Genomic DNA, 26,395 nt, shown 5'->3' on the forward strand with positions numbered 1-26,395 from the left:
ATCTCACCTGGTCACCTAGCTCCTATCAAAATCCAAGGGCAAGGGCAACTTGCTTAGCTCTGATAGCTCTGTAGCTGGTCTCTACTAAGCAATACTTAGTGTAGTTAAGTGTCTCCACTGAGTGCCCACTGTCTTCCTATGTGTGGCTGACTCCGTGGACCTCTGAGCAGCTCAACAGGATGGCTTATAAGTGCTCAATAAATGCAGGCTTCACTCCCAGACCACAGAGCATCTATCTGTCCTTTCAATAGAAAAAAACAGAAAACCCACATGTTTCGCTGACTGTGTCTTATAAACCAAGGAGAAAGAAGGGAAGCCTGTAGCTCCTTTTAAGTTCTTTTCCTTTCTGATAGGAGAAACATTTCAGAGAATAGGGATTAAGAGTATAGCTGTGAGGCAGCAGGGAGAGGAAAGGCTACGTCAAGTCAGGATGCTGGGTCCAGGCCTGTAGCTGCCCACCCTAACGTGTTGGGGAGGCAGGCAGCCCCTACCTACACAGATCCCACCCTTGGCAGCCCTGGGTTCAAGTGCTATACACAGGACAGGACAGATGACCTCTTGATTCCATGACTTCCTGGCCTAAGCAAACTGATCTGCCTTATCCTTACCAATTGGAGGCTCCTGTGCATGGATCGGGCATTCAGCAAATAGTTGTGGAGTGAGTGAATGGACTCAACTGGGACCCAATACCCTACTAAGCCATAGAAAGCCTGCTGCCAAGTTCAGCCAAGGGCAGCCAAGCACAGGAGGTAAGAGCAGCCAGTGTTACTCAGGGGTAGAGGCCTGTTGGGGTTTGCTGGGGCCAGGCCTGGCTGGGCTGGGTAAGACTGCGGGTCCCAGAGCTCTTTCCATTTCATCTGGGGATTTTTCAATCTCTCCCCTCCTCCTCTTCAGTCCTTCCTGATTGACAGCAATTGCTGGCTCTGACATGATTTAAAAATAGATATTAAGACCAGGAAGTTTAATTTTTAATGCTTTGGAAATGAACATGGGGCTGGCATTCCTTCACAGCCATGCTCCAAGGGTCTCTCAGTGTATCTGCCAGGCCCTTCATCTTGCTGCTTGACCTCAACAGCCAGACCTGACCCCACCCCATATCCAAAAGATCTGCTTGTAAGCAGCCTCCTGGGGAATCTTCCCTCATTCCCGAGCACTATGGGAAATCCCTAATCATCTCCCCCGTGCTGCCTGCTTCCCCTGCTTCGCCTGCATCTCCTGCATGAAGAGATGAGCTGAGGCCAAGTCTCAACCTAACTGCTTTCTAGAATCCCTCAAACCAGAAGGTAGCGCACAGATTGGCTATAGCACTATAGGTTTCCTTAATTCACTGTGCACACACCTTAGTCTAGAGCCTACAAAGGCACTTATGGTGTGGCCATGCCAGTAAGGGCTGTGTGTGGCTAAGGCAGTAGAGAGCCTACTCTGGCCACCTGTACCCAAAGACAGCAAACAAGAGGAGCCTGACGTTCAGGAAGATTAATCAAGAATCCCCCCTAGCATTCAACCTGTGGCAGCTCCATGTCTTCCTTTCCCTCGCTCTAGCAGACACACTCAACACTGCCTTCTCTGCTACTAATTGGCCTTTCTAAAACAGGAGCAATTCACAAGGAATAGGCTTCCAAGGGGGCCAGGGTGTCACTGTTCTGCCAGCCATGACTTAAAGTGATAGGACAGCTCTGCTGGCAAGTATGAGGAGTGACTTATCCCGGAGTGGCAACTAGGGTCCTCATCTGCCCCAGCCCCTCCATCTCAGACAGAACTGGATTCAGGCTGGGGGGAACTGGGCTGGGATCAGGATTTGATGGCCAGAGAAAAAAAAGGTCATGTGGCCCCAGCATGCAGAAATGCCTCTTGTAGCCCTCCCCTCATCCCTTTCCCCTTAGCAAAAGGGTATTCCAGAATATTCACTTAATCTCTGCTTGGAATATTCTCCCAGGCACTCCTGACAGGATCCAGAGGTCCATAGGCTAAAACTGTGTAGACTACAGGCCTCTTATTCCTGACCATCAAGAAGCCAGAATTCTCTGTGGCCCTGAGAGAGAGTGTGTGTGTGTGTGTGTGTGTGTGTGTGTGTGTGTGTGTGTGTGTGTGTGTGTAAAGGATCATGAAGAGGGGATGGCCACCGATCCCCCTTCATTCTCTTCATCTATGTCAGGCCCCAAGAAAAGCTGCCCTCCTGGGTGCCCCAGGCTCCCCTGGTGCACTGGGCTGCCTACCAGGCTAGAACTGTCTGACTGAAGCCAGCATGCCAGGAACAGACCTGGACCCCCACCAGCAGGCAGGCGCCCAGCAGCCCGGGAGGCACCTGCCCCTTTCTTAGTAAGAGGGAGGAGCATGAACAGCACAGCCCCACTCAGTCCTGCCCAGAGTGACGTCACCAGAACCTCACCAATGCAACTGTGCTCAAAGTTCCTCCCAGTGGTGAAGAAGCAGGCAGCCAAGGGGGCTGCAGCATAAGCCCACCAGAACCACAAGGAGCCAGGACTCCCCTAGAGGCTCCATTATATAGAGGGTGTGGTATCACGTCTGGGGGACTACCAGCGGGCTCTGGATCCATGAGAAACTCTCTATTGACTGTAGAGTCAAGTTCAATTCCAGTCCTCAGAAAACAGCCTCTCTGGACCACGGCATTAAAATGTGATAGCTACATACAACTAATGCCTGATCTCAGTGGGCTGAGCTTGACCCCCTCCCTCCCGCCACCGTCTTCATTTCCTCCTGTGCTCCACACTCGGTGTGCAACAGAGTCCTCCCAGAAAGTCCTCCTGGGAACCCTGTGCATCCTCCCTACCATGCTGTCTCCTCTCCTTCAGCACTTCCACCTGTTCCACCCTCCATCAAGCTGAGGGTCACCTGCCTAGAGGAGGTGCTCACCTGAGTACGGCATGAGGACCCACCCACCATCCCCACATCCCTCCAATTCCCAGAAAGCACTGGCAAGTACATGGGGGAACCATTCTCCTTCTGCTAGATTCCCAATCCTTCCCCATCCGCACCTGACTTCAGCATCTCATGTGGTAGTGGCATTTAAGAAATGTGTCTTTGAAACTCGACTTGCCCTAGTTTGTGGTTTGTCGTAGGAATTCTGAAAATACTAAGTAATTAGAAAGTCGGGGAATGGGATAGTGAAACTCTCTTCTCTTCTAAAGAAGAGTTCTAATTAGGAGCAGGATGTAAGCTCTCTCACTTCTAACTTCATACTAGAAAGGGCAGGTGCATCCACAAACAGCTGCCACTATTGTAGAAAAGATAAAAGTATTCGGTTTATTATAAACATATTCCAGATCCATGCTGTGTGCATGACACAGCCTACAAAGAGGTCCCCCTGCCCCAAACCAAGCCAGAATCATTCTGAAGGCATCACAAGCAGTTATACCGACTGTGGCCAGCAGGCGGCGAGACGAGAGTGGCCAGGAGCCCAGGCTGCTGATGAGAGTCACTGGTCAGAAGGCACTAAACATCTATGCCCACAGAGTCTTCGTATAATAAATATGCGTGCAGTGGGGCAAACCAAAAAGGGAGGATGGAACTATGAAATAGTAAAGAGAAGGCTGGATCCAACAACAAACATGACAGCACGTGTGTAGACCGAGACACCAGGGAAACAGACACAAGTACCTGAGGGACACAGATCCTGGCAAAGGCATGTAATGAGCATACGGCACTGGCCCACAAGACGGAAACAGAGTAATTCTTAACATTCCAATGGTTCTTGTCACCAGAAAGTGAATTAGAATATCTGACCCAGCTTTCCTAAAACTCCAACCACGTGACTGGTAACACTAATTACAGCACCTTCTCCCTGACCCCCCCCCACTATCCCACCCTCACCTATGAGAATACCCACCTCACCTCAGACAAGTCTCACAGGAAAAGAAACTGACGCACTCAGGGTCTCCTTGACCCCCAGGGTATCACAGAGCTAAGACAGTAAGGACCGTGAAGAAGACCATCCATTCTAACAGCCTGGACTGGAGAAGAAGCCCCAATCTTAAGGGGCACTCGAGTCACTCAAGGTCACACAAGACTCTAACAAAGAACATAAGGCAGATGAGACTCACACTTCTTCCTTCGAAGCCTAGAGCTTCCTTTTCCTTCTCCAGAAAAGTTGCCCTCTCCACACACACACACACACACACACACACCCAAAAGTTTTTCTTAAAAGTGCATCACTCCACAGGAGATGCGTACTACTGCCATGCAGCCTCGCTGAGGACGTCTTTCTCCTGCCCCCAGGCTCCTCCTGGACCATGCTTGGCAGCTGACGGCCTCCAGCCAGTGGCAGGACAGAACCTGGGGACGAGCCAAACATCTGTGCTGAGTAGTCTGAGCTCTGGTGAAGAAAGACGGAGGCAGTAGTGAGGACGAAAGAAGCAGATATGAATTAAGTTTTCATCCAGTTTGTGTTACTAGGAAGTACTTGTGCACACACGGTCACCAGTATCACACACACGAGACAGAGGATATTTCCAAGCCAGCCCATCCACTGATACTTTCTCTAGAAAAATTCATCTCCCTTTGTCCTTTTGCTTATCCTGGAGCCTCCTGGAGCCTGGGAAAGTGCAGACAGACTGCTGGCTGCTCAGTCCACAGCAATCCCTCAAAAGCAGCAGCCTGCCCCCATCCTGCATCTTTGCTTCCTCCTCTTCTTGAGAGTCACCTAAATGAGGAGGAGACTGTGACCTCCACACCCCATCCCACTCCCACCATGCTACAGACTGTGCCTGCTTTCCGGAGCAATAGAAGAAACTCAGAAACCATCCTCACTGTCCCCCACCAACACAGGGGAACAGCTGCAGGGTCTGACCCACACCCACGGATGCAGGTTTCCCCGGTGCAGGTACTTCAGCGTGCCTTTCCTTAGGAGAGAGGGAGGCAGTGGCAAACTTTGCCAGCTTCCTAGGAGCAGAGCATGTCTCTCCTGGAAGACTGACAAGTTGAAGCCTCCATTCAGCCAGGACTAGAGGGAAAAGGAACAGAAAGCTGCAGGGGGTGGGAGGGTGCTGCAATTTTTAAAAGCACTTACCTTTGGGCAGAGAAGGATAAGATAGAACGAGGAGGAAGCAGAGGATATTCATAGTGTGGAAAGCAAGAAGGAGCAATGGAAGACTCAACGGTAAGGACTTACCCAGAATATCAAATTGAAGAGGAACATCATGTACTTCAAGCAGCAGAGACAGCCTCTGGCCATGTTGCACTTCTTAAATTCTAGGAGGAACACAAAGGACAGGTCCAGGTAAAACACCACGTACTTGCTGCCTTTGGGCGCATTGTACTTGTCAGTCTTAATGCCGGCCTCCGTGCGGCTCTGACCCCGCGAACCCGCGGTGCCGTAGAAGGCGCCAGCCGTGAAGCCGCGGCCGAACGGGCGGCCAGAGGTGGACGGTTTGGCAAAGTCCGAGTCCTTGCTGTCCAAAGATGGACTCCGGTGGATCGAAGAATCCTCGCTACTCGACTTCTCCATGCTCGCCTCGTTCCCTGGGGGCACGAGGGGCGGGGGGCATTGCTCCCAGAGTGGGACGGAGGGGGCACCCTGATCGGGCACGGGTTCTGAGCGAGCGGGCTGTTGGAGCTTCGCACGCCCCCTCTCTGCACCCGAGAGCACTAGTGGAGCAACCAGCTGCCGGAGGTTCACTGCCTCTGGGACGGCGCCCTGCTCCCAGCCTTAGCCCGCTAGCCCGGGAGGGCTCTGCGGCACCGCTATAAGCACGCTTGGGGAGCCAGCTCGCCTGCGTAACTAGGCTTCTTTGGGGAGGCTGCAATTTGACTGCTCTTTCCCGGGCGGCTGCACCACCGACCGGACGCTGCACTCGAGGCGAAAGGGCGCCCGGGATCCAGGCTCCGCGGGCACGCCTCTTCCAGCGCGGAGCCCCACCACTTTGCGGGCGCTCGGCCTCCCTTGCTCCGCGACTTTGCGGAGCCGCTGCCGGCTCTGGGCTGCCCGGGTGCGCCACGGGCGGAGAGCCTCCGGATCCGCTGCAGCTGCAACCGCTGGGCTTGCCCTGCGAAATCCCAGCCCTGACTCTCGACTCTGAAATCGCCTAGAGCCCCTTCCCCGGGCTCTGGGCCCCGCCCCCTGCTTTGCATCCGACCAATGGGCTGAAGGTCTGTCTGGCTCCGGTAGGGGAGCTACCCCCCTCCCCAATGACACAATATCTTTAATAGGATTAGCGGTCTGCTTGTGTGCCTAAACTAGTGTGCTCAGAGCCCTTCTAAATGTCAAGGGCTCAGTGGCTGGGAATGAACTAACACTTCCATGGGAAAGCACTGGTCTCTTGCCCCAGAAAGGGCCGCTAGTAGAGGGGGAGAACTGGAGACACCAAGGAAGCCATAGGATAGGTCTGGAGAGAAAGGCTGGAAGGGAAAGAAACAGCGGCCACTACCAGGCTGGCCTCCGCCCCCTACGAACATCGGCCTGTCTAGCTTGGGGCACATGGTCCCAAGCAGTATCTTTACAGACACACTAGACACACACACACACACACACACACACACACACACACACACCACGCTTTTGCACATGTGAGAATGGCTACTGCGCACCGGTAGAGGGACCGCAGCAGAGACGCAAGGTGTAGGAAAGCGCCCTCAGGCCTCCGCGGGGCGCGCCGCCCTCCCTGCCCCCCTCCATGCGCACACGCACGCGCGGCTCCGAGAGACTCCTGCAGCTGCGCAAGCCCCCGCCTCCGCGTTCCCGAGTGGGACGGCGGGCTGCAAGGGGCAGGCGGCTCAAGTGGGGCATTGCTTTTGCCAGCAGTAGAGCAAGGTAGCAATGCCTCTGGTCACACCCGGGTCCTCTCGGAGCCGAGGTCAGAGAAAAGACTAGAGGTATGTGTGCCTGCCAGGGGAACATCCAAAACAGCCCTTGATCCTCTTGTAAAGCACTGCAATGAAGACAGCCTCCCCTGGGCTTATGCAGAAATCTGCATTGCTGACCTGGGGCCACCATGGTTCGCAAATGATAAAAACTAGAAGACTGGAGGGGGCGGGGGACAGAGACCGAGTGTCTCCTTTGTGCAGTGGGAGCTAAGTTTTACCAGGCTCCCAGCATCTAACAAGGAGCTCAGGCTCTGGAAGGCGATCCATAGGGATGGTTAGATGGATGAATCCATGCCCTTCCTAGGAGTAGAGATGTCTACCCTGGAGCCCTCCACCCTCTATCCTGAGCCCCAAGGGGGAGCCCTTGAGGAAACACAGGAGTGCTACTGCCTGCCCTCTGGGCAGCACAAACTCTAGTTAGGATAGAAAGTTACTGGAGGCACAGATAGACTCAGATGGCTGTGGCTGTGCAGAGGGGGGATAGTGATTCTAACTAGGAGGACTTCACCTTCACTTGTCTTACCCCACCCTAGAGGTGAGAACTCTGAGATCTGTTGTGACACTTCTGGGTCCCTAGAGCCCAGCAGCAAAACTCTGTGTGAACAACCACCACTAACATCACTCCAATGGTCCTGGGATATTGTCTGCAGAAAAAAAAAGAGCAAATGTCTAGCTGGGTCCTGTGGGAATACGAAGCAGTCTGACCAGGAAAGCTAACGTCTCCTGTCCTCTTCAGCCTCACCTGCCTGCTCCAGGATACAGGGTTACAACTTCTCTCTTAGAGCATTACTTCTGGTGGGAACACTCAACAGCTGGACTAGAGTCAGGAGAGCTGCTCTCCCCTGGCAGCTCGTGCCTGGTTGGCCACCTTTCCTCCTGTCAGTGTGGAGTCCAGGATACCCAGGTGTGTTATGTGTGAAGTGAACCAACAGGGGTGAAACCAGTCAGAGCAGACAGGGTCTAAACACAACATGGTACCAGTATATCTCAGGTGGAATGAGGTGTCCCCAAGGGTCCCCATGCTAGCCCCTACATTGTTAATCTTTTCCCATCTCTTCTACCTAGCTCACACCTGCACTGGTCACACCAGTCTCTCCTGGACTGCCCCCATCATTGTGTCTGATCAGAAATGAATATATACCTCCAGGGCTTGGGACCAGAAAGCCAGGTGCTAACAGGCAGGCAAGAGAAGAAGACTGTCCAGTGTCATGGCCCTGTTCCCCCTGGTCACGCTTGTCAAGGCTACAGTGAAGTCTCACTGTGACACCTAGGCTGAGTCACTATCAGACTAATAAGGGAAAATGCAGTTCACCAGCCCTTACATTCACCAGGCTGACCCTACCACATAGGTGTGGTGGCCGTTATGTTTTATGGAAAAGGAAACGGTAGGCTTGGGTAGCTTTCTAAGCCCAGTGTCCTCCTCTCTTGGATTTTAAACACTTGCTGCCTTTGGCAGTCTTCCAGTCTAACAGAAAAGGCACAAGAGGGAGCCTGAGGTAGCATGTCCCGATTTGGGGTTTGGGGTGGGGTCATTAGGTACAAGGATGCTGAATTAGGGGAACAGGGAGGAAGATGGCTGGGGTGGTACTCTGGACAGGACAGGTAATAAGCAAAGGGCTGTAATAAAGGATGGAGAGAGAGAAGTACAGAAGAATGCAGTGAGGAAGACTTTACCCTGTCTTAGGACAAAAGCAGATGGAGCCAGAGCAGATGGAACCCGATTGCACCCCTCCCCTTGAGGAAACCATCCACTAGTAACAGGTCACTATGGGCAGGCTCCTGAGCATAGATACCAAGATGAATGGGACAACCCAGGCGTCCCAGGAACTCACCAGCTAGCTAGCTCTGGAAACCAGCCTTCTATCCTGGCTCAACTTGTCCCCAGGGAAGTCTAACAGAGTGATGCAGAGCCCACACAGCAGGTGAGCTGAGCGGGGAGCTGGCCTGTGGCCCTGCCTTGGACCAGGGCTTTTTGAAGTGGGTAGGGGAAGAAGGTCCTGAGTGTGGCCCACTCGGGAAGCAGTTGAGGGGACAGGCCTGGGTGAGAACAGGGGTTACTTTGCAAGCTACTTTGAGTACTTTGAGAAAGTTGGAGCCTGTGGCCACCTTGGGGCTTAGTCACCTATGGCCACCATGGGGCCTGGGAAGTTGTGCCTGGCAGCAGGGGAACAGAGAGACAGTGAAAGGCTAGCACTGGCTGCTGCAGTTCCTTAGATCTGGGATTCGGGAAGCTATTCTCCCAGTCCCCTCAATCCTCCACAATCTATCAGGTCCAGAAGAGCCTGAAGGCACATGGGCTGCCTTGAGGGGCTCTCTGCATGCAGACCAGTTTTCCCTCTCCCCCATGCTTTTTTTTTTTTAAGGAAAAAAAAAAAGAAAAGAAAAGAGTACAGCAAGTACAGAATTCTCAAAGAAGGGCAAGAAAAGAAAATGTGAGAAGCCGGCATTCCAGAGCTGACTGGCAGCCAGGAGACAAGGGCTTCCCGAGAAATGCCAGGCACTCTGTGCCTCTACAGAACTTCCCAGGCTCCAGGTGAGATAGGGGCTCAGTCTCCCACGTTTTCCTCACCAGGTGTATACCTTCTGGCTCAAGCTGCCCCCCCCCCCGCCCCTGTATGTGACAGTGTGTTTCAGCATCTCACAGCCCTAAGCTTAGCCATGAAACCAGACTAGAAGGGAGACCAAGGTGCTGCTTGCGGTGGTCAGGAATAAGCTGGCTGGGCAACCACTGTAGAGGGCAGGTTCTCGCCCCAGGTTCTAAACTCCACATTTGGCATCTTTGGCTGTAGAAGTAACTGTCAAGAAAACTCCTTAGGATTGAGTGACTGGTGAGTAGCCGGAGGCCCACCTTCCAGAAGTCTATATGGAGACTCCGTAGGCAGGGGCCATTCACCTATTTGCTAAGGAAGCAAAAACACAGCTGGAATTTGTATTCACAATGGAGGCTAACAATGACTGTGAAGAGGTAGAGAGCGGGGAGCTAACTAAAGCTGGGCACACACTACTCCTCCAGTTATCCCAGCTCTGGGGAAGCTAGGTCAGGACAAGCTAGGCTACACAGTGAGGCGGGGATGGGGCAAGGAGGGAGGGAGGGAGGGAGGAGGAAAGAGAGTTTAAAGATACTTTTTATTTGTAAATCTGCTGTGTGTGTGTTTCCTAAAACTAATGAGGAAAACAAATAAGGTTTGCCTCGGAGGGGGGGCTCATAGTTCTAAGAAGGGATGAATTAATTGTTTAGTTCATATCACAAATCAGGGCAGGCTGCATCTTCTAGAGAGTGGCTCTCTCCCTCCAAGTCCTATATTGTACATATTACCATGACTCACTTGCTTCAGGTCCCTAGGCCTCTAAAAGACAATAGTGGTCACCTGGTCATCAGACACACACACACACACACACACACACACACATACACACACAGCTGCCCCCAGTGTCTGCCACAGCGACTACCACATGGTAGCTGCCTAGATGAAAAGAAAGGCTACCATGCCCAAGCTACACAGTTGAGCTCCACGTTCATTCACCAAAAGGATGGGATCCAAGCCAAAATCTATGGCATTGTTCCTGGAAGGGAGGCTACCTGAGGACATCAGACTCTGATGAGGCAGTCCAGGAAACACCCAGCAAAGGATGGTAGAAATGTCATGATGTTAACTGGTATACTCATAGCCATCACCCAATACACGGCATGTCCTTGAATGGATGGGTAAACAGGCAGTAAGTTACCCTATGGGTCCACATAGCCATTCTGGAAGATGAGTCCAGAGACAGGAAGGTGGGAAAAGTAAAAGAGACAGGAGCAAGACAAGACTGCCCCTGGCCTGCTGCCTGTGCTGAGTGTATGGAGCCTGGCAGAGGGGCTCCAAGGCCAGGGCAGACAGGGACACCTCTGCCTGCAACTCAGTCCCAGCAACTCATGGGAATGGCATAGTGTTACATGCCAGGCTTCAAAACTCAAGAGCAAAGCTACTTCTGGCTGCTCCAGAGGCCTGACTGCTGGGGAAGTGTCATGATTCAGAGACCCTTCAGTGGCCATCAGCACCCCAAGGAAGCCAAGGTATGCTAGGTACCTCTGGGCAACTCAGGCACCTTACTTAGCTCCTAAGTAACGGGACCACAGCTATGGACCAGTTCACTCCTGACCTAGCCATGAGCACTGAAATATGGCTTATGACCTCAAAGTTACAGGGACTGTCACAAAGCCAACCTCCACCAGTTCACAGCAGACATCTTTAGGGACTGAGTCATCTGGGCCAGGATCTATGAATAAGAATGGAGAAGGCCTAGCTGTTTCCATATACCTAGTCCCTCCCAAGTACAGGGAACAGGTCTAGTGAGCGTGCTACATGCAGCCACCTGGGCTATGGGCCTTTGCAGACCTAGAGGAGCTGGAATGGGCACTCCGCTGTCCTGGGTCTCAGCTTCTCATTTCGGCTGGAAACTGAGAAAGCAATGCATACTTTCCAAGCTGCAGGTAAAATCTGAGACCTGAGGTAATATATAATTGTAATACATACAGCACAGAGTCGGGGCCATAGAAAAACACCCAGCTCACTGGGGTATCATGATCGTGATCAACAATGATTATAGAAAACAGAGTACCCATCAATGATTATAGTAAACAGAGTACCCATCCCCGTCTGGTTAGGCTGGGGTTAAACATAGAGAAACCAGACACCCCACCACCAACATGCAATGTCCTGTGACCTTGTTTGTAAGACTGAGAACATCAGTTTCTCCCCTGACAGCTGGTGATACCTGGGGGCCCACTTGGTCCTCGCCTGTCTTCAGAGTCCCAAGCACAGATATATAAGACCCCTCCCGTCCATCCTCTCCATGTGGCTGTCACAGGCATCTTAGATTTCACATCCCCCACAGAGATTGACTCACCCAACTCTTCCCTTCTTGATGAATGGCCTGAATGTTTAACACACTGTCTAATCCAGAGCCCCCACCCTCATCCCAGACTCCACCGTGCTCCCTGCCAGTCCTCCTCGGTGTCTCTCTCCACATCCTACGATGCTACAGACACTGTAGTCCATCTATGTCATTATTCCCAGGGACCTGGACAACCCTCGGCAGAGCCCCCCAGGTCCAGCTCCAGACACATCACCTTACCCAAGCCTCTCTGCTTTAACCCCTGCAGTGCTGTCTCATTCTAATCGTGTGCTCCTGTGAGCGGACAACACACATGTGAACATGTTTGCTCAATCCAAAGTCTTAAAACATTTAAAAGCCAGCCATGGCGGTACACACTTGTAATCCCAGCACTCAGGAGATGCAGACAGAAGGATAAGGAGTTCAAAGCCAGCCTTGGCTATATAGGGAGTTTGAGGCAGTCTGGGCTGCATGAGACCTTGTCTCAAAGTTTGTAAAAAGCCTTCAAGGTCCAGTGGACCCTGCCTGCCCCGCCAGCACATTCCCAGCCACCCTCTCCTGCTCTCAGGCTCCAGTAAACACTCCAAGCTCTGTCCTCTTCTCTGAGCTTCCGCCCCTGCTGTTCCTTCTTCTTGTGCGCCCTACACCATCCACTGCCTGACTCCACTCGTCTCCTCAGTAAGTCTCTGGACTCTTTCGCCAAGGTCTTTCTTCTGGCTTTCTGGGTTGCCTACCTGTGGCTGCTAAGCTCCCCTGACTACTATGTCCCCAGAGCACAGTCTGGTTCCAGGCTGCTTCCCTCGCATTACACCGACCCCAGAGAGACTTCAGAGTTAAAGCTCAGTTTCCTGGTCTTGCCTACCCCTGACCTGTCTGATCAGTCTGTGACCTGCTGAGAGCAAGCATCCTCTCTGTCCCCCAGCCAGGCCCTTCTTTTATCCTCAGGTCAATCAATCACCTCCCGGTTGGATGCTCTATAAAAGCCTGGTGCGTGAGGCATTGTAGTGGACAGGCAGATGGACCTGAAGCTCCACACATGGCCATACTGGGCCATTCAGTCCCAGGAAACGAGGGAGGAAAATGAAAGAAAGCATTTGTTATTAGTACTTATCGAGGAGGGCAGGTGGCTTCGGAAGAATGAGATAAGGCACATGGGCCGACACAGGCAAGCGTGATGAAGCTGAGGTTTATTGCCATGCACTAGCGGAAATTTACTGACCCAGCAAATCTAATATTCCCAAACCACTCCATGGAGGACAGAGACTTGCCGGCTGGGGCGGTGCTCTCTGACCCAGCATCCAGCCTGCCAGCAAGCTGCCTTTACAGCTGGGACCTTCTGCTGACTTCAGGGGCTACTGTCTTCTGTCTCTCACCTCTGTTTCCCTCTACTGTGCCTGGAGGCTATAGGGATGGTGCTGGAGTCGCCTGGGGGAGACAGAAGAGAAGAAGCACTCAGCAATGCTCTACAGATAAGAAGATGGAAATGAACCCAGATGTCTGCCCTGCACAGAAACCATCAAAGGTAGTCATGTGTGTTTCATCTCCATTGAAGGGCTAACGGTGCCCATGAGCCCTGTTGCATGTCTGTGAACTCACACATTTCACGGTGTACAAGTCACTGTAGGGTCTCAGAACCTCTGGGGTCACTCTAAGGAAAAAGGTATAAGCAGGAGCTGTCGTTTGGTTCTTTCTCTCCTCCCTCTTCAGGCTGGCTCAAGTCACTGAAGGTGCCTCCAGCCGGAAGTTCATCCTGAAAGCATTCAGTGCTCCCTAAACCTCCAAACAGCTTTCCTCATGTCAAGCAGCACTTGAAACCTCCAGCAGTTCTAGAAAGTCTTTCCAAAGTTTTAGATTGAGTCAACAGAAATTTATCCCTGTTGTGGCCCAATCAAACTGGACATATGTCCAACCATGACCCACTAAGCTACGCTTCCTCCACACATGCCCAGAATTCAAGTTCTGTATGCACGCGCTACTCTGAAGGCACAGGCACACACGTACTCTCTGCCACCAGCTCCCTTCCTGTTACTGCCTCCTCGGGCCAGACTTCTGCCTGGGCTCCTACTCATCCTGCCATGTGCTGAGCATCATTTCCCCAGGGCAGAGTCATCGTACATGTCTGTGACACCCATAGTACTGTCCACTGCCTGCCTGGTGTGCCTTTACCTCAATGGATGCCTCCATACCATCTGGCCTCCTCTGCAGGCCATGCATCTATAACCACCTCCAGAAATGATACAAGAGCTCAAATGTCCATCCTGGACTCTGTAAGCCTCCGTGTGTCCAGGTGGCTGTGCATTACTCATCCCTCAAGCTCCGGCCTCAAGAGGTCTTCTAATATCCCAGCCAGACCAGACACCAGTGCACACCTGCTCTGCCCTTCCCCTACTGTTGTCAGAAGAAATGCCAGCCATACCCATGGTTGGTTGGACCCAGCAGTGACAGGCATTTTGCAGCCACCTCCCTCCTCCTCCTCCTCCTCCCCAGGCCTACATAGAATGAAAGCCTTGACCTATCCATCGTTCAACAAAGGCACCCATACCCCACCCATCTCCTGAAGAGATGGGCTTGAAGCAAGCACTCCGAGACTGAGGGCCAGACAGAAGAAGCAGGGCCCTAGCTGCTGTCCAGACTACTCAGGCAGGAGACTTGCAATTCCTGAGCATCGAGCATGTGGTGAATGAATGACTAAATCAGTGAGTGAGTGAGTGAGTGAGTGAGTGAGTGAGTGAGTGAGTGAGTGAGCGAGCACACTTATATTTTCTTACCCATGTTATGAAGCTGACTGTGATCATGAAGGACAGATGGATGATCTGGGAATTTTCCTACCTACCAGAAGGCACTACCCTTCAGAACAGCCATTCACACTCACACTCCAGCTGACCAGCACATCATAGGAGTGTGACAGAAACAAAGGAAACCCTGCATAGGCTAATCGGCCACTAGAGTTCCTCAGCACCCTCAGAGTACCCATCCTGGGTTTGCCACCTTGATGTCATCAGGGAACATCCCTGCTCAGTCTGTGTCTCGAGAAAGAGTGGACATCTGCCGTCCACTGTGAGTGCTGAGAGGCCCTGCTCACAGGGGAAGAAGGCTACAAGACAGTGGCTTGTGGAGGGAGGCTTGCACAAAGTCCTAGTGGGAGGAACGCAGAGGGAGGGGTAGTTCCAGCGCAGGGATGGCACAGGCAAAAGCAACATTTCTTAGGACTCGTTCTTTTTAAGGGACTTTCATACTTCTGATCGTATCTGATCCTCACACCAGACCCCTGCGAGATAAGCCGGCAATGTATCCCAAGTTCTGAATGAGAAATGAGTTTGCAAGAGCTGGGTGGAATCTACGTCTCCTGACTTCTAAAACAGACCTAGCAGCTTTATCTGAGAACAGTGTTATCTGAAGCTATGCTTCTGTGTACCAGGCTGGCCCGCACAGAGCCAAACTTCACACCCATCCTGCACACACACACACAGAGGAACAAAGGAAAGGAAAGAAGCTGGAGTGAGAGGAAGCAATCCTCCCTTAGGATCACCAAGCTAGGACAATCATGGAATTTCCACATCCACTGCAACCTCAGGGGACACATGCAGCCTGCTATCCTGGGAAACATAACAGACCACTGCTTGCCCCAAACACCACCTTCATCACCTCTGTCCAGAGCCCCCTTTTTCCTTTCACACTTCACAGACCATGAACACAGACACTTTGCCAAATGAAAGCAAAGACAGGCCCTGTCCTCCAAAACCATGGTCCAGCAGAGTAGAGATAATAAAACTGCAATAGATACTAAGTGCTTACCAACCAGCCCATGGGGAAAGCCCTGAGCCACAATGCTTACCAATGGCTGCCACGGCCAATTGCAAACAACCCATTGTTTAACACCAGCTGGCAAATTCCCTGATTACTTACTGCTATGAAGCTCTCAACTGGCCATCTAAGCAGACTTCAGCAAACCACTGTAACAAACCCAGCCTCATCCAGCCCCGCCCTGCCACCACATCCTCCCACTAGAGTAAAAGTCTCAGTGGTTGGAGTTTGGGGCTTAGTGATGGAAGCTGAACAAGGTACAGGGAAAACAGGGCAGGGACCTTTCTCGGTACGCTGGGGCCTCCTCACAGAGACCATGAACCCCAGAAAGACAACTGCAGTAATCCTGTACCACGAGGCAGGCCAAGTCAGTGCTCTGTGCAAAACCCTACAGCTTCCCACGGCCCCCAGAGTAAAAGATGAAGTTCTTACAAAAATCAATCAATCTCTCCCTCCCTCCCTTCCCACCCACCCCCCACTCTGGCCATGCCACCCATTCTGTTCTCTTACTTCAGAGCCTGAATTCAGCCATTCAGTCTACCTGAGTACTCTTTCCTCAGAGCTCCACACCCCCAATTCGCCTGACCCTTAACCTTCATTCAGATGTCTCCTTCTCTAGGATGTCTCCAGCACACTCTCACCACCTTCTGCTTCCTCCGATTCACTTATTCTCCAAACACAAGGGAACATGTGTTTTTACTACAGAAATTGTTTATGATGTCAACCCACTAGAAACCACCTCTAGAAGGTCAAAGATGTGTCTGTTCTGTTCCCGGCCACATTTCCACAGCCAAGGACAGAGCTCTTCATGTATGTGTGTATATGTGGGGGAGTGTGTGTGTGTGTGGGGGGGGGGTTCTGCACATTTTTCTGCATCAGTGAATGAAGGCAGGCAGGCAGGCCTGGAGGTGGTTTCCCTTAGGTACCATCTTCATTTTCTTGGAGGGGACAGCTAGGCTGAAGGTTATTCCCTGCTCAGCAGAGACCCCAGATGCCCTGGCTCTTCCACTGGGATGTAGGACAGGTGTCCCCTGTCCTAGCTCTACACTTCACTTGCTTTCTTTGTTTAGGCTGTAATGGGGCCCCATATGGCTAACCCCAAGCAGCAGAAAGTGCCAGGGAGAAGGCCAAACAGGATGCCAAGCCTGAAGGCCTCCTCTAAGCTGCAGTGGGAGATCTGGGGTGAGGATTGATATGTTCCTCAAAAGGTCCAGAGAAGACAAGCCCTCTGAATCCCTGGACACCAGTTACATGCTTCCAGCCACTTTGATCCCCCATTCCCTACTCTGAACCAAGAAGAAACCCCCCAAATGTTCTCTACCCCAGTGGTTAGGGCCAAGCGGCTGCCCCATCATGCCTCGGGCAGGCTCCCCACATGCAAGGCGGACAGCTCATACTGCTATTTTAAGTTCTCCAGGCCCAGCTGTAGCACGTAGCCACAGCAGGCGGCCAGCCGGGACAGGAGATTGAGAAGCTAGGCCCACTGAGGGGGCTGACCTGAGAGTTACAGAGGGACTGGTCATCCCCTTACAACAGCCCTTGGTACAGAGACCAGAAACCCCCAGGCCACACCTTCTAACCTGCTGGTCTTGGGAACATGAGTCAGGGGCTGCCTTAGGCACACCCAGATTCCATTTCTGAATGTGACCCCAGTCTCCACAGCAAGAGGTCTCCTAGCCCCGCCCTAGAATTCTCAGAAGTTCCAAGGAAGCAAAAGCTAGCACAGCAGTCAGACAAAAACCCAGCCCCAAGAGATGAATTCTATAATATCTGAAACAACTCCCTTCCCTAACATGGCATTCTTCCCTCCCAGCATTGTGCCAGGTGTACACAGCCACACTCAACAAAGAAGTGTTGATTACATCTAAATACATTCTAACAAAGGTGAAATCTAGAGATAAGCTTTGTCATTATCATTTTTAGTGATGTCCTCTGACCTCACTGGACACCACTATCTAAGAATAAAGACTGAAGAACCAAGGGACCAATGAAATTTAGCAACAAAGCCCTGCCACTCATGGAACTGCACACCATGGCACCATCCTTCTGTAGTACATGGCAGCCATATTCCAACCTGTGCACCACCAAAAGATACCCGCATGACTGGAAGCTGGCTTAAGAAGGGATGGAGAAAGCAGGCACTCTGAACACAAGCTGTCCCCAGTCCAACCTCATGCTTCAGGACATCAGCAAAATCACTCCAGGCAGGACAGGTCACAGAGGCCTGGGGCCACCAGCAGCATCTTACAACTCTAATTGCCCAGTTTAAGCAGCATCAGCACCAGCGAAAGGGGAAGAGATAGCCAGCAGGTGCTGTAATTAGGGAGCTCTGGGACCTGGCTCCCTGTCACTGTCTACCTCGAGCCAGAAACAGCCACCCACACCTTAAAGGAATAGTCTCACTTTCTGGACTGAGGGAACAGTCCTTGTATTTCCCCTTCCCATCTGGGGCTCCACCCTATCCAGACAGACTCTTCTACACATACCTGCTAACACTTTACAAGCAATGACAGCAGCTCTGTGTATAGGAAGGTGTAACCTGGTCAGAGGGAGCTTCCTCGCATGACCCTCACAGAGTATCAGGAAGTAACTGCAGCAGACACCATCACTCCCAGGCAAAAAGACCTGCACCTAAGGCCTGCTGCACCTACTAGCCAGACCCACCTCCTCGGAGTCCTAGTCCAACACTCTCCACAATGCAGAGTGCTTTCTAAGCAGTTTCTCTTAAGTGTGGTTCCCAAGCCTCCACTTTTAGAACCTCAGAGTCATAGACAAAGTCCTGGCCCACACTGCTCCGGCTAAAGCTGGAGTATCTGGAGACTGGACCCTGACACAGCATCTCTGTTAATAAACTTTGCAGCTAAAATGTGCAACCATTTAAGGGTTGCTGCTTAGAAGGCTGTAGACCTGCTCTAACTGGCTCTCCCTCTCCCCACACATGCAGGAGCTGTGTCCCACCACCTCTAGAGAACTTTCTCCAGCTACAGATGCATGGGCAGAAGTTCCTCACTGTCACCCTCGATCCTGCTTCTGAAGGGGTTTGCATATAGGTCAAAGCAACCTCAAGACACTTCTGTCAGCCTCTAAAGTTATACCCCATTATGCTTGGGGATGAAAAGCCCCCCAAGGACTCAGGGGCCTGAACAATTGATCCTCTGCTGGTGGCAGTGTTTCAAGAGACCAGGGAGCTTTGGGAGATGGAGCCTAGCTGGGAGACATGGGGGCCATGTCTGACTCCAGCCCCACCTCTCTACGTCCTGAGGAGGATATTATGTAACCAGCTACTCTATACTTTTGCTGGGCTGGTCTTAAACACTCCTACCACTATATTTCTACTGCCATGATGGACTATATGTTGTTTCTTTCAGGTACTGTATCACCATGATAAGAAAAATAATTCAAAAATAAAGTAAATTTAAAAAATAATAATAACTTCTCCCATCTTCAAAACGGACATGTCTGTTAAAGTAACTTTGCTCAGCCCCACCCCCTGGGCAATGTGCCACCCCCCAAAGCTCACCCTCATCTCAACCCATTGGCTTATCAAAGGACAATCTCAGGGCCCTGACCTCTCCTCTCACTTTTACATACACTCTAACCCCTGGCAAAGGTCAACAAAAGAGATGAACACAGTACCCAACATAAGCCCAGGCAGCTTTCAACCTGATCTCAGACATCATCTATCTATAGCCACGCTGCTGATTCTCCTCCTTCTGCCTCTAACTCGGCTCCATCCTGGACAATCTGGCCACAGAGGTAATCGCATACTTTCACTAAGTACTCTACCAACCTGCCCCAATTCTCAGCTTCAATCAGCCCACTGTCCCTTGGCATGGAAGTTCCTCAGGCTGATGACCCAATTAAAGATCTTTCTTGTGGCCACAACACACAGCTCCTCCTGCACTACCCCGAGGTAACTGATTGCCTAGACATTTCAGGAGGGCACACTGACTGCAGGTGACTGTCAGCTGCAGGGAACAGGTCACTGCAAGTCTCCCTTAGCATCTACCCCACCTTTGTCATGAGCCACTACTCAGCAAGCAAGGATGGATGGATGGATAGATGGATGGATGAGTGGGTAGATAGGTGGATGGATGGATGGATGGATGGATGGATGGATGGATGGATGAGTGGATGGATTGATGGATGGGTGGGTGGATGGGTGGGTGGATGGGTGGGTGGATGGATGGATGGGTGGATGGGTGGGTGGATGGGTAGATGGATGGATGGGTGGGTGGGTGGATGGATGGATGGATGGATGGGTGGGTGGGTGGATGGATGGGTGGATAGATGGGTGGATGGAACCCAACCAACTGTTCTAAAGCAAATGCTAAGGAGCAAGAAATCATGGGAAGAAAGGCAGAATTGGTAAGTGACTCCTTCACTTAAGACCAACAAGGTTGACACTCAAGCACACCATGGTCCAGGGACCCCAGGGGTACGCTAACTGTATTCCTGACTCCCAACACCCAGAGTTTCTGTCTTCTGTCAGTTACCAGAATTAGCAAATGAGCAGTTTCCGCATCCCATCAGCAGGTCATCTCCTGAGCAGCAGCCGCCTGAGCTGTTAGAATTAATTGAGTAATTAACTTCCCACATCTGCACCCCTTTCTTTGGGCAGGAGGGGCTGGCAGATCAGAGGCCAAGGCTCTAGAGCCCACAGCTTCTCCACCAGCTCCAAGTTGCCAAAAACCCAGTCCACTCCTAACCACACACAGTCCCTCCTCACAGAGACTTCAAAGCCTTCTGTGGCCCCCTAAGACACATAGGCTTCTAACACACAAACACACATGGCGTGCGCACCTAGATATCTGTATCATGACAAGAACTACTCAGTCAACTTAGATTCTGGCTGTGGCTTGTTTTAAGCTCAGCCATGGATAGACATCACGGGGAACCTGGCAGATTCAGTCAAGGGGGCGGGTGGACAGAGTGTTGGGCGAAAGTCAGATCATAAAATGCATGGATCTTCTGGAGAGGCAGTGGAGACCAGAGGGAGGGCCACAGGAGAAGGGGCTGGAAGACTCACGTGTGAATCTAGGTTCTGCCTGTGAATGAGTCGCTTCACCTCTGTGGCCTTCAGTTTTCCTGCAGGCAAGGCTGGGCATCAACCCTGCCACCCCGCTGAGCTGTCCCAGGATGCAGTGGATTCATGGTATACTTACTTACCCTCTCTTCCCTCTCCAGAAATCCCAGAGAACAGCCACAGAGGGAGGCAGCAGTTACACTCTGCTCAAGCTCCGCTGGACTAGCCAGGTCACGCCTCAGTTTCCACTATCACAACACTTTCTGACTAAGCCCCACCTGCCTGCCTCTGCTTCTGCTTTAGGAAGGGAGTGTGGGACGTACAAATCAGTCATATCAGCGTTAAAGCCCCAGCTCTGTTCTTAAAACATCTTCCTTATCTGAATTCCCAGTAAATTCCTCACAGTGTGTATTATCGATGATCAACAGGCCAGTGGCGCTTGAGTTCAGTGCATGGCACAAAGTACAGTTAATAAATCGTGGAGAGTGACTGTTCCCATCCTAATTATCACTGGTTTGCTTCACGGAATATCCAGGTCCCAGGCTCTAACTGGAAAGATGCGAGCCTCAACACGGAGTTTACTTCTCTTCCCTTGCTGAAAAGAACATCAACATCAACAAGCTCTCTTGACTGGAAATCTAGAGAGAACTCTTCTCCCTTAGCTCTCTGCTTGCACTCCTGAGGAAGCCCCCAAGCCTAGCATCCATCCCCGCCCAACCCTCTCCACGACCACCGATCCCTGGTCATGCTTCATAACCCAACTGGAGATGATCACATACCCTGCCTGCACTCCCCCAGGTCCCTCCCTACTCTCTCATGGCTTTCTACTACACAAGCCTTTGCAATTGTCTTTCTGAGATAAATTTGGTCATAAGTTGCTTCAACTTAGAAAGCATTGCTTTTATTCCAAACTCAGGAGACCTTGAGTATATTCCCATAATCTGGCAAGTTCTTCCAATCAAACTCCTATGTGAGCTTTAAGACCCAACTCAAACCTCATATCTTCCCTGCTTGCTTCCTCCCGTTCTGAATTCCTTCTAGTTGGGCTAGCCAGTGTCTCTGTGATGGCACTTTTCACACTGTAGTGCCTGTGTACCTCGTGCCCCCTTTCCAAACAAGGCTCCTTGAAGGCAGAGCACTGTGCATTCTATGAGTCTCTAGCTCACCAACCTGGATTTGCTGACTTATTTATCCAGTGGGTTGATCTGCTAGACCCTAAAAACTCTCAATGCATGTTGCTGAACTAGTGAAATCACAAATCAGGGCTCTGAATGTAATTTTGTAAGTGATAACCCTCAAGCGATGCACGGAAAGAGCCGTGTTTGACTTGAGACCCAGTTTCCTTCAGAGAGATGGTGTGAGGATACTGATGAGAGAGACCTCGCTGGAAGACACAGGCTGACAGGCACTCACTCTGAAAGCACCAACGACTGTGAAGATGGGAAACCCAATTTCAAGTATTAAAGAACCTGAGCTACACTGACTAGGCCTGTGCTGTGACCCAGACGAATTCCTATGTTCATTGTCTCCATTTGCTCTAATCTGTTGGCAACCCCAGATCAGTGCTTTTCAAACCACAGGCTGTGACCTGTTCAGGGGCTACCGAATTAGTTGAGTGGGTCAGCAGAGAATTCGTGGGAAAACAGAACAAATGCATGGATCTGGATCCTGATGCCTGTGCCCACTGGATCCTTACTTCCAGCAATGAAGCAGACGGGGGGTGGGGGGGTGGGGGGGTGGCAGAGACCATAGTCACACATGGCTCAGCGGGTAAAGGCAATTGCCAAACATGCCTGGTGACCTGAATTTGATCCCCAGAGCCTATTTAAGGTGAATAGTGAGAACTGTCCCCACAAAGTTGTCCTCTGACCTCCACACCCCTGCTCTGGCATGTGTGTGTTTACACATGCACAATAATTAATAATAATAATATAATTTTAAAACTTAAATAATTACTTCATGAGATTTTTTTCCATCATAGCTGTGTGAGTATGAGAGAGAGAGAGAGAGAGAGAGAGAGAGAGGAATCATAGAGTTTAGGAAGTAGCCCCTGTACCTCTGTAGAGACATGTATCACCCACAAGAGTCTCAGTGAACATGGGTTGATGGCCCACTGGAGTGTGTACTTTCCAGACATGAAATTCTGAGCTGGTTGCCTCCTGCAGGGTCACATCTGGCCAGGAAGGCTGACCCAGCTGCAGGAAATACCTGGGGATTCACTCTCAAAGATGGCAATGAGTTTAATGGATGCCAAGAAGTTAGGCACACCATGAGAAGAAAAGGAATCGTAGCTGTGGAAAGGTGTCCCTGGGCCATCTGACCCCACGGCAGCTGCAGACTCCGGTTAGGAATCTGCACTCTGGGTGCTTTATTGCAGGGCTCCAGCACTCCAGTGCACAATATATAACCCAGACTCTTCACTCATGGATTCACTGCCTGACTGCTGAAACAATTCAAAGCTGGCTTTTAAAAACCTATGACGTGAGCTCGGCACAGAACTACACCTTTGTGATCTATTAGATTACAGAAAACCAATTCCAAATTGAGCCAATATTTTATCCGTTACAAATTCCATTCAGCTGCCTGCCTCATCTGTGTGTAGCAGACGGACCCTCCCACTGGGTCTCCAAAACAGAAGGGAAACATCATACCCTCTTGAGTCCCAAGGCTCCACACTGAAGGACGATGGTCTCACCTCTTGTTTTATTCAGGGCAGAAGAGAGAAACAGGCTTCAGATGCAACAAGAAGCCTGCAGAGGGGCACTGTTAAGGACAAGAACAGGTGACCCAAGCAGGTGCTAGCTGCAACCCTAGGCCAGCTGAGCCTGCCCCACCTGGGGTCCACACTGCCAAGTGTCAGGCTGTGTAATTTACCCTGCATGGCTGTTCACACTCCCTTCCTTCCTAGATGACTTTGGGAGGTGCCTTCCTGTCTGTGGCATCCCTGGTTCCAGGATGAGGCAGGATGATGGCTTTGGGGTTGCCACAAACAATTGGATCTCCCCAGGCTGCCACAGCCTATTTCCAGATCCTGGTGGGTCCTGTCTAATGCCAGCGTCATCAGAGGAATCCAGGGCATTCCAAGCTCAGCATTGTTCAAATCACACATTCCTCTGCATAAAAAGCTACAGAATAGCTCTCATTCCTCCGTCCTCCCAGGAGAAACCACATCAGAGGGTGAGCAACCAGATCTCTGTGTGATGGGGCGTAAGGAAACAGGCAGGTGGGAGTCACAGAACATCTCCACAACTGTCCATCAGATCTGCTGCTGTGTACCCAGAAAGATCACTTGCCCCTACCCACAAGCTAAGCCCACCCTCCCAACACAGTGTCACAAGCAGATGGGGGGGGGGGGCAGAGTCCTACCTGTACCCTCAGCCTGGACACAGCTCCATCTCAGTGTCTCAAACTATGTGAAGACAGCACCTAAGCCTTCAGGAAGGAGCTCGTGACTACATTTGAGTTGTGCAAATGTCAGGCACAGGGGTATACAAAACCCTCCATCCCTATGGCTCATCCATTATGCTAAAGACAAAAAATGCAGATGGGAAGAAAAAAAACACCAAGCATGCAGGAGGCAGAAGAAAAGATGAGGGAAAGAACAAAAGATCAGCAAGAAAAAGAACGAGAAACACAGGGATACAGGGAGCTCAAACTGCCCATCACCGCTATGCAGTGACACAGGCTGCATGCCCAGCACTGAGCTGCAAGACCCCCGACAGAGGAGCCTAACAGAGCTCACATCTGCCCAGAGGCCCCTAGCAGACACAATATTTCCTAGAGGCAGAACCATGGAGTCACATTCCCAGGAAAAAGTGTTCCTTATCTATCTGCCCATCCTCTGCTGCCTCTGGACTGCTGTACCCTAAAAGGCAAAGTCTGTCTGCATTTCTGTGGTGGGAAATTTCACAACTTCCTTTCTTATTTTTGTTCTTTTCTTGGTTGTTTTCCAGTTTTATGGGGGTGTGGTGTCAGAACACAAGACCTCACACAGTCCAGGTAAGTGCTCTACCCCATATACATCCCCAGCCCTGCTTCCTTTCTTAGCCACCAAGAACTCAGGACCAGCGGAAGCTATGCAAATTAAAACCATAAACACCTCTAGCCTCTACATTCTTTTTTTTTTAAAAAAAATTTAAACAAGGTTTCCTGATGCCAGTAAGAATGTGGGTTCTCCACCCTCATAATCCCTCTACCTCCCCACACCTCTTGCCCAGTGGCTCTCAAGGGACCTCTCACATCTCCTGAGTGACCGCCTCCTACCCAGGGCTCTCTTTACTCAAATGTTGGCCACTTTTACAACACTCCCAGCCTTCCAGAGACCTCAATGGCTCCAGTGTGCACTGTGTCAAACAAGAAACAGTAGGCAAGCGGTGTGAAACAGTATCTAAATCTCAGGGAAGTGATGGGAGTGGGGAGGACCTAGTATTCAGTAAAACTGGAGAGCCACTTCAAGCTTCTCTCAGGGTTTTCTCTGCCTGGGCTGATGTCTTCTTAGCTATACCTGGTCCTGAAATGGAGTCCAACACACCAAATGGTAGGGACAGGCACCTCGGTGGCAGGGAAGTCATTCAACTATTGAGTCTACTTTTAACTAATGTTTTCACTCTGCTTTAAATTAGCTAGAAACAAAACATTCTAACTACTCAGCAGGCGGTGATAGGTGTCCTCTAAGACCATAGGTGCTACAGAAAGGGCAGGCACAGTCCATTAGAATGCCCTCCCATCCACTAAAACAAGGGTAACACAGGGAGGACCTGGTACATGCCAGCTGCTTCTTCACGGCAGGAAGGACATTCTTCCTCAGGCCTCTGCACACACTGTTCCCTGTGAGGAGTGCACACCCTTTCCAGGTCACTTGGTTCTCGATGGAGCCACTGTCTTCTTCTCCCCAGGTGCACATGTTCACCTCCGCTCTCTGCGTACCCCAAAATTAAGGCTCTGCATACTGCAGTGAGTCCTCATCCTAACGCTGGAGAAACTAGGGATGGGGTTATCCTTATCCGATCTTTGGACCCCAGAATCTAATACAGTGCCTAGCTGACAAATGACAGATGATAGGGATGGACAGAAACTCTTGACAGACGATGGTGAAAGCATTCAAGACTGGGAGGCAGAGGTTGGAACAAACCCCGATCGAATCATGGCTCTTCAGACCTAACTGGCTCGGATGGGCAGTGCATGATCCTCCCATAAGAATGCAGCCTGGACACTAGCATGGTGCTGCTTAATGCAGATTTCAAAAACTAAACATCAATGCTCATGTTCCCAACGCTGCTGGAGAAGCCACCGTCCCTCTCAGGCCTGGGTTGGTATTAAGTATCCTTCTATTTATAAAGCAACCCTCACTGCAATGCTGAAATGCCAGTCACAGAGTTCTCCACACAGCATGACAGGGTGGGACAGAAGGAGAAACTGAGGCTGCAAAATGCAGCACTAGAAGTACTGAGTACTTCTGCACTCCGGAGAAACTCCTTCTGGGGCATGCTGCCCCAAGTCAGGGCCTTACTAGAGACTCCTTGCCTTCTGCAAAGTTCAAACCTCTAGCTCTCTCTTGGCTCCCACAGGCACAGCCGACGGTCTAGGATTTTTAATGTACTGAGAGGTAGTAAGTAAAAGGAGCCCAGACCAGCAGGAAGCATGAGGAACCTGGCTTGCCGTGCCCAGGCTCCCTTCCTGGCATCAGTGGAGCCTGGTCCCACTCCTTCTCTAGCTGCACAGGCCTGAATGCCAATGTCCTGGTTCCTTCTGTCTCTCTGTCTCACCCATGTATGACCCAAAGTCCAAATACCCCAGTGCCTCCATGACCAAGACCAAGGAAGGCTAATCCCCCCATGCCCTACCAGCCCCGACAACTCTGATGCCTTC

At 51.3% G+C, this 26,395-nt stretch overlaps 1 protein-coding gene across 2 annotated transcripts in view; it reads right to left on the reverse strand.

Moving 5' to 3' along the window:
• Positions 1 to 26,395, reverse strand: part of Tspan9 (tetraspanin 9) — a 180,657-nt gene that overhangs the window by 67,436 nt on the left and 86,826 nt on the right. Inside the window, exon 4 of one of the 2 annotated variants that reach the window (XM_028754395.1) lies at positions 5,129 to 5,208. In XM_028754395.1, coding sequence (XP_028610228.1) covers positions 5,129 to 5,191 — 63 coding nt within the window. In that variant the 5' untranslated portion in view covers positions 5,192 to 5,208. Of the gene's footprint in view, positions 1 to 5,128; positions 5,465 to 26,395 lie in introns of those variants that run through there. The other variant, XM_028754394.1, reaches the window with a different exon arrangement.

The sequence above is a fragment of the Grammomys surdaster genome, unplaced genomic scaffold, assembly GCF_004785775.1.
Source record: "Grammomys surdaster isolate TR1022 unplaced genomic scaffold, NIH_TR_1.0 126013, whole genome shotgun sequence".
Classification (NCBI taxonomy): Eukaryota; Metazoa; Chordata; class Mammalia; order Rodentia; family Muridae; genus Grammomys; species Grammomys surdaster.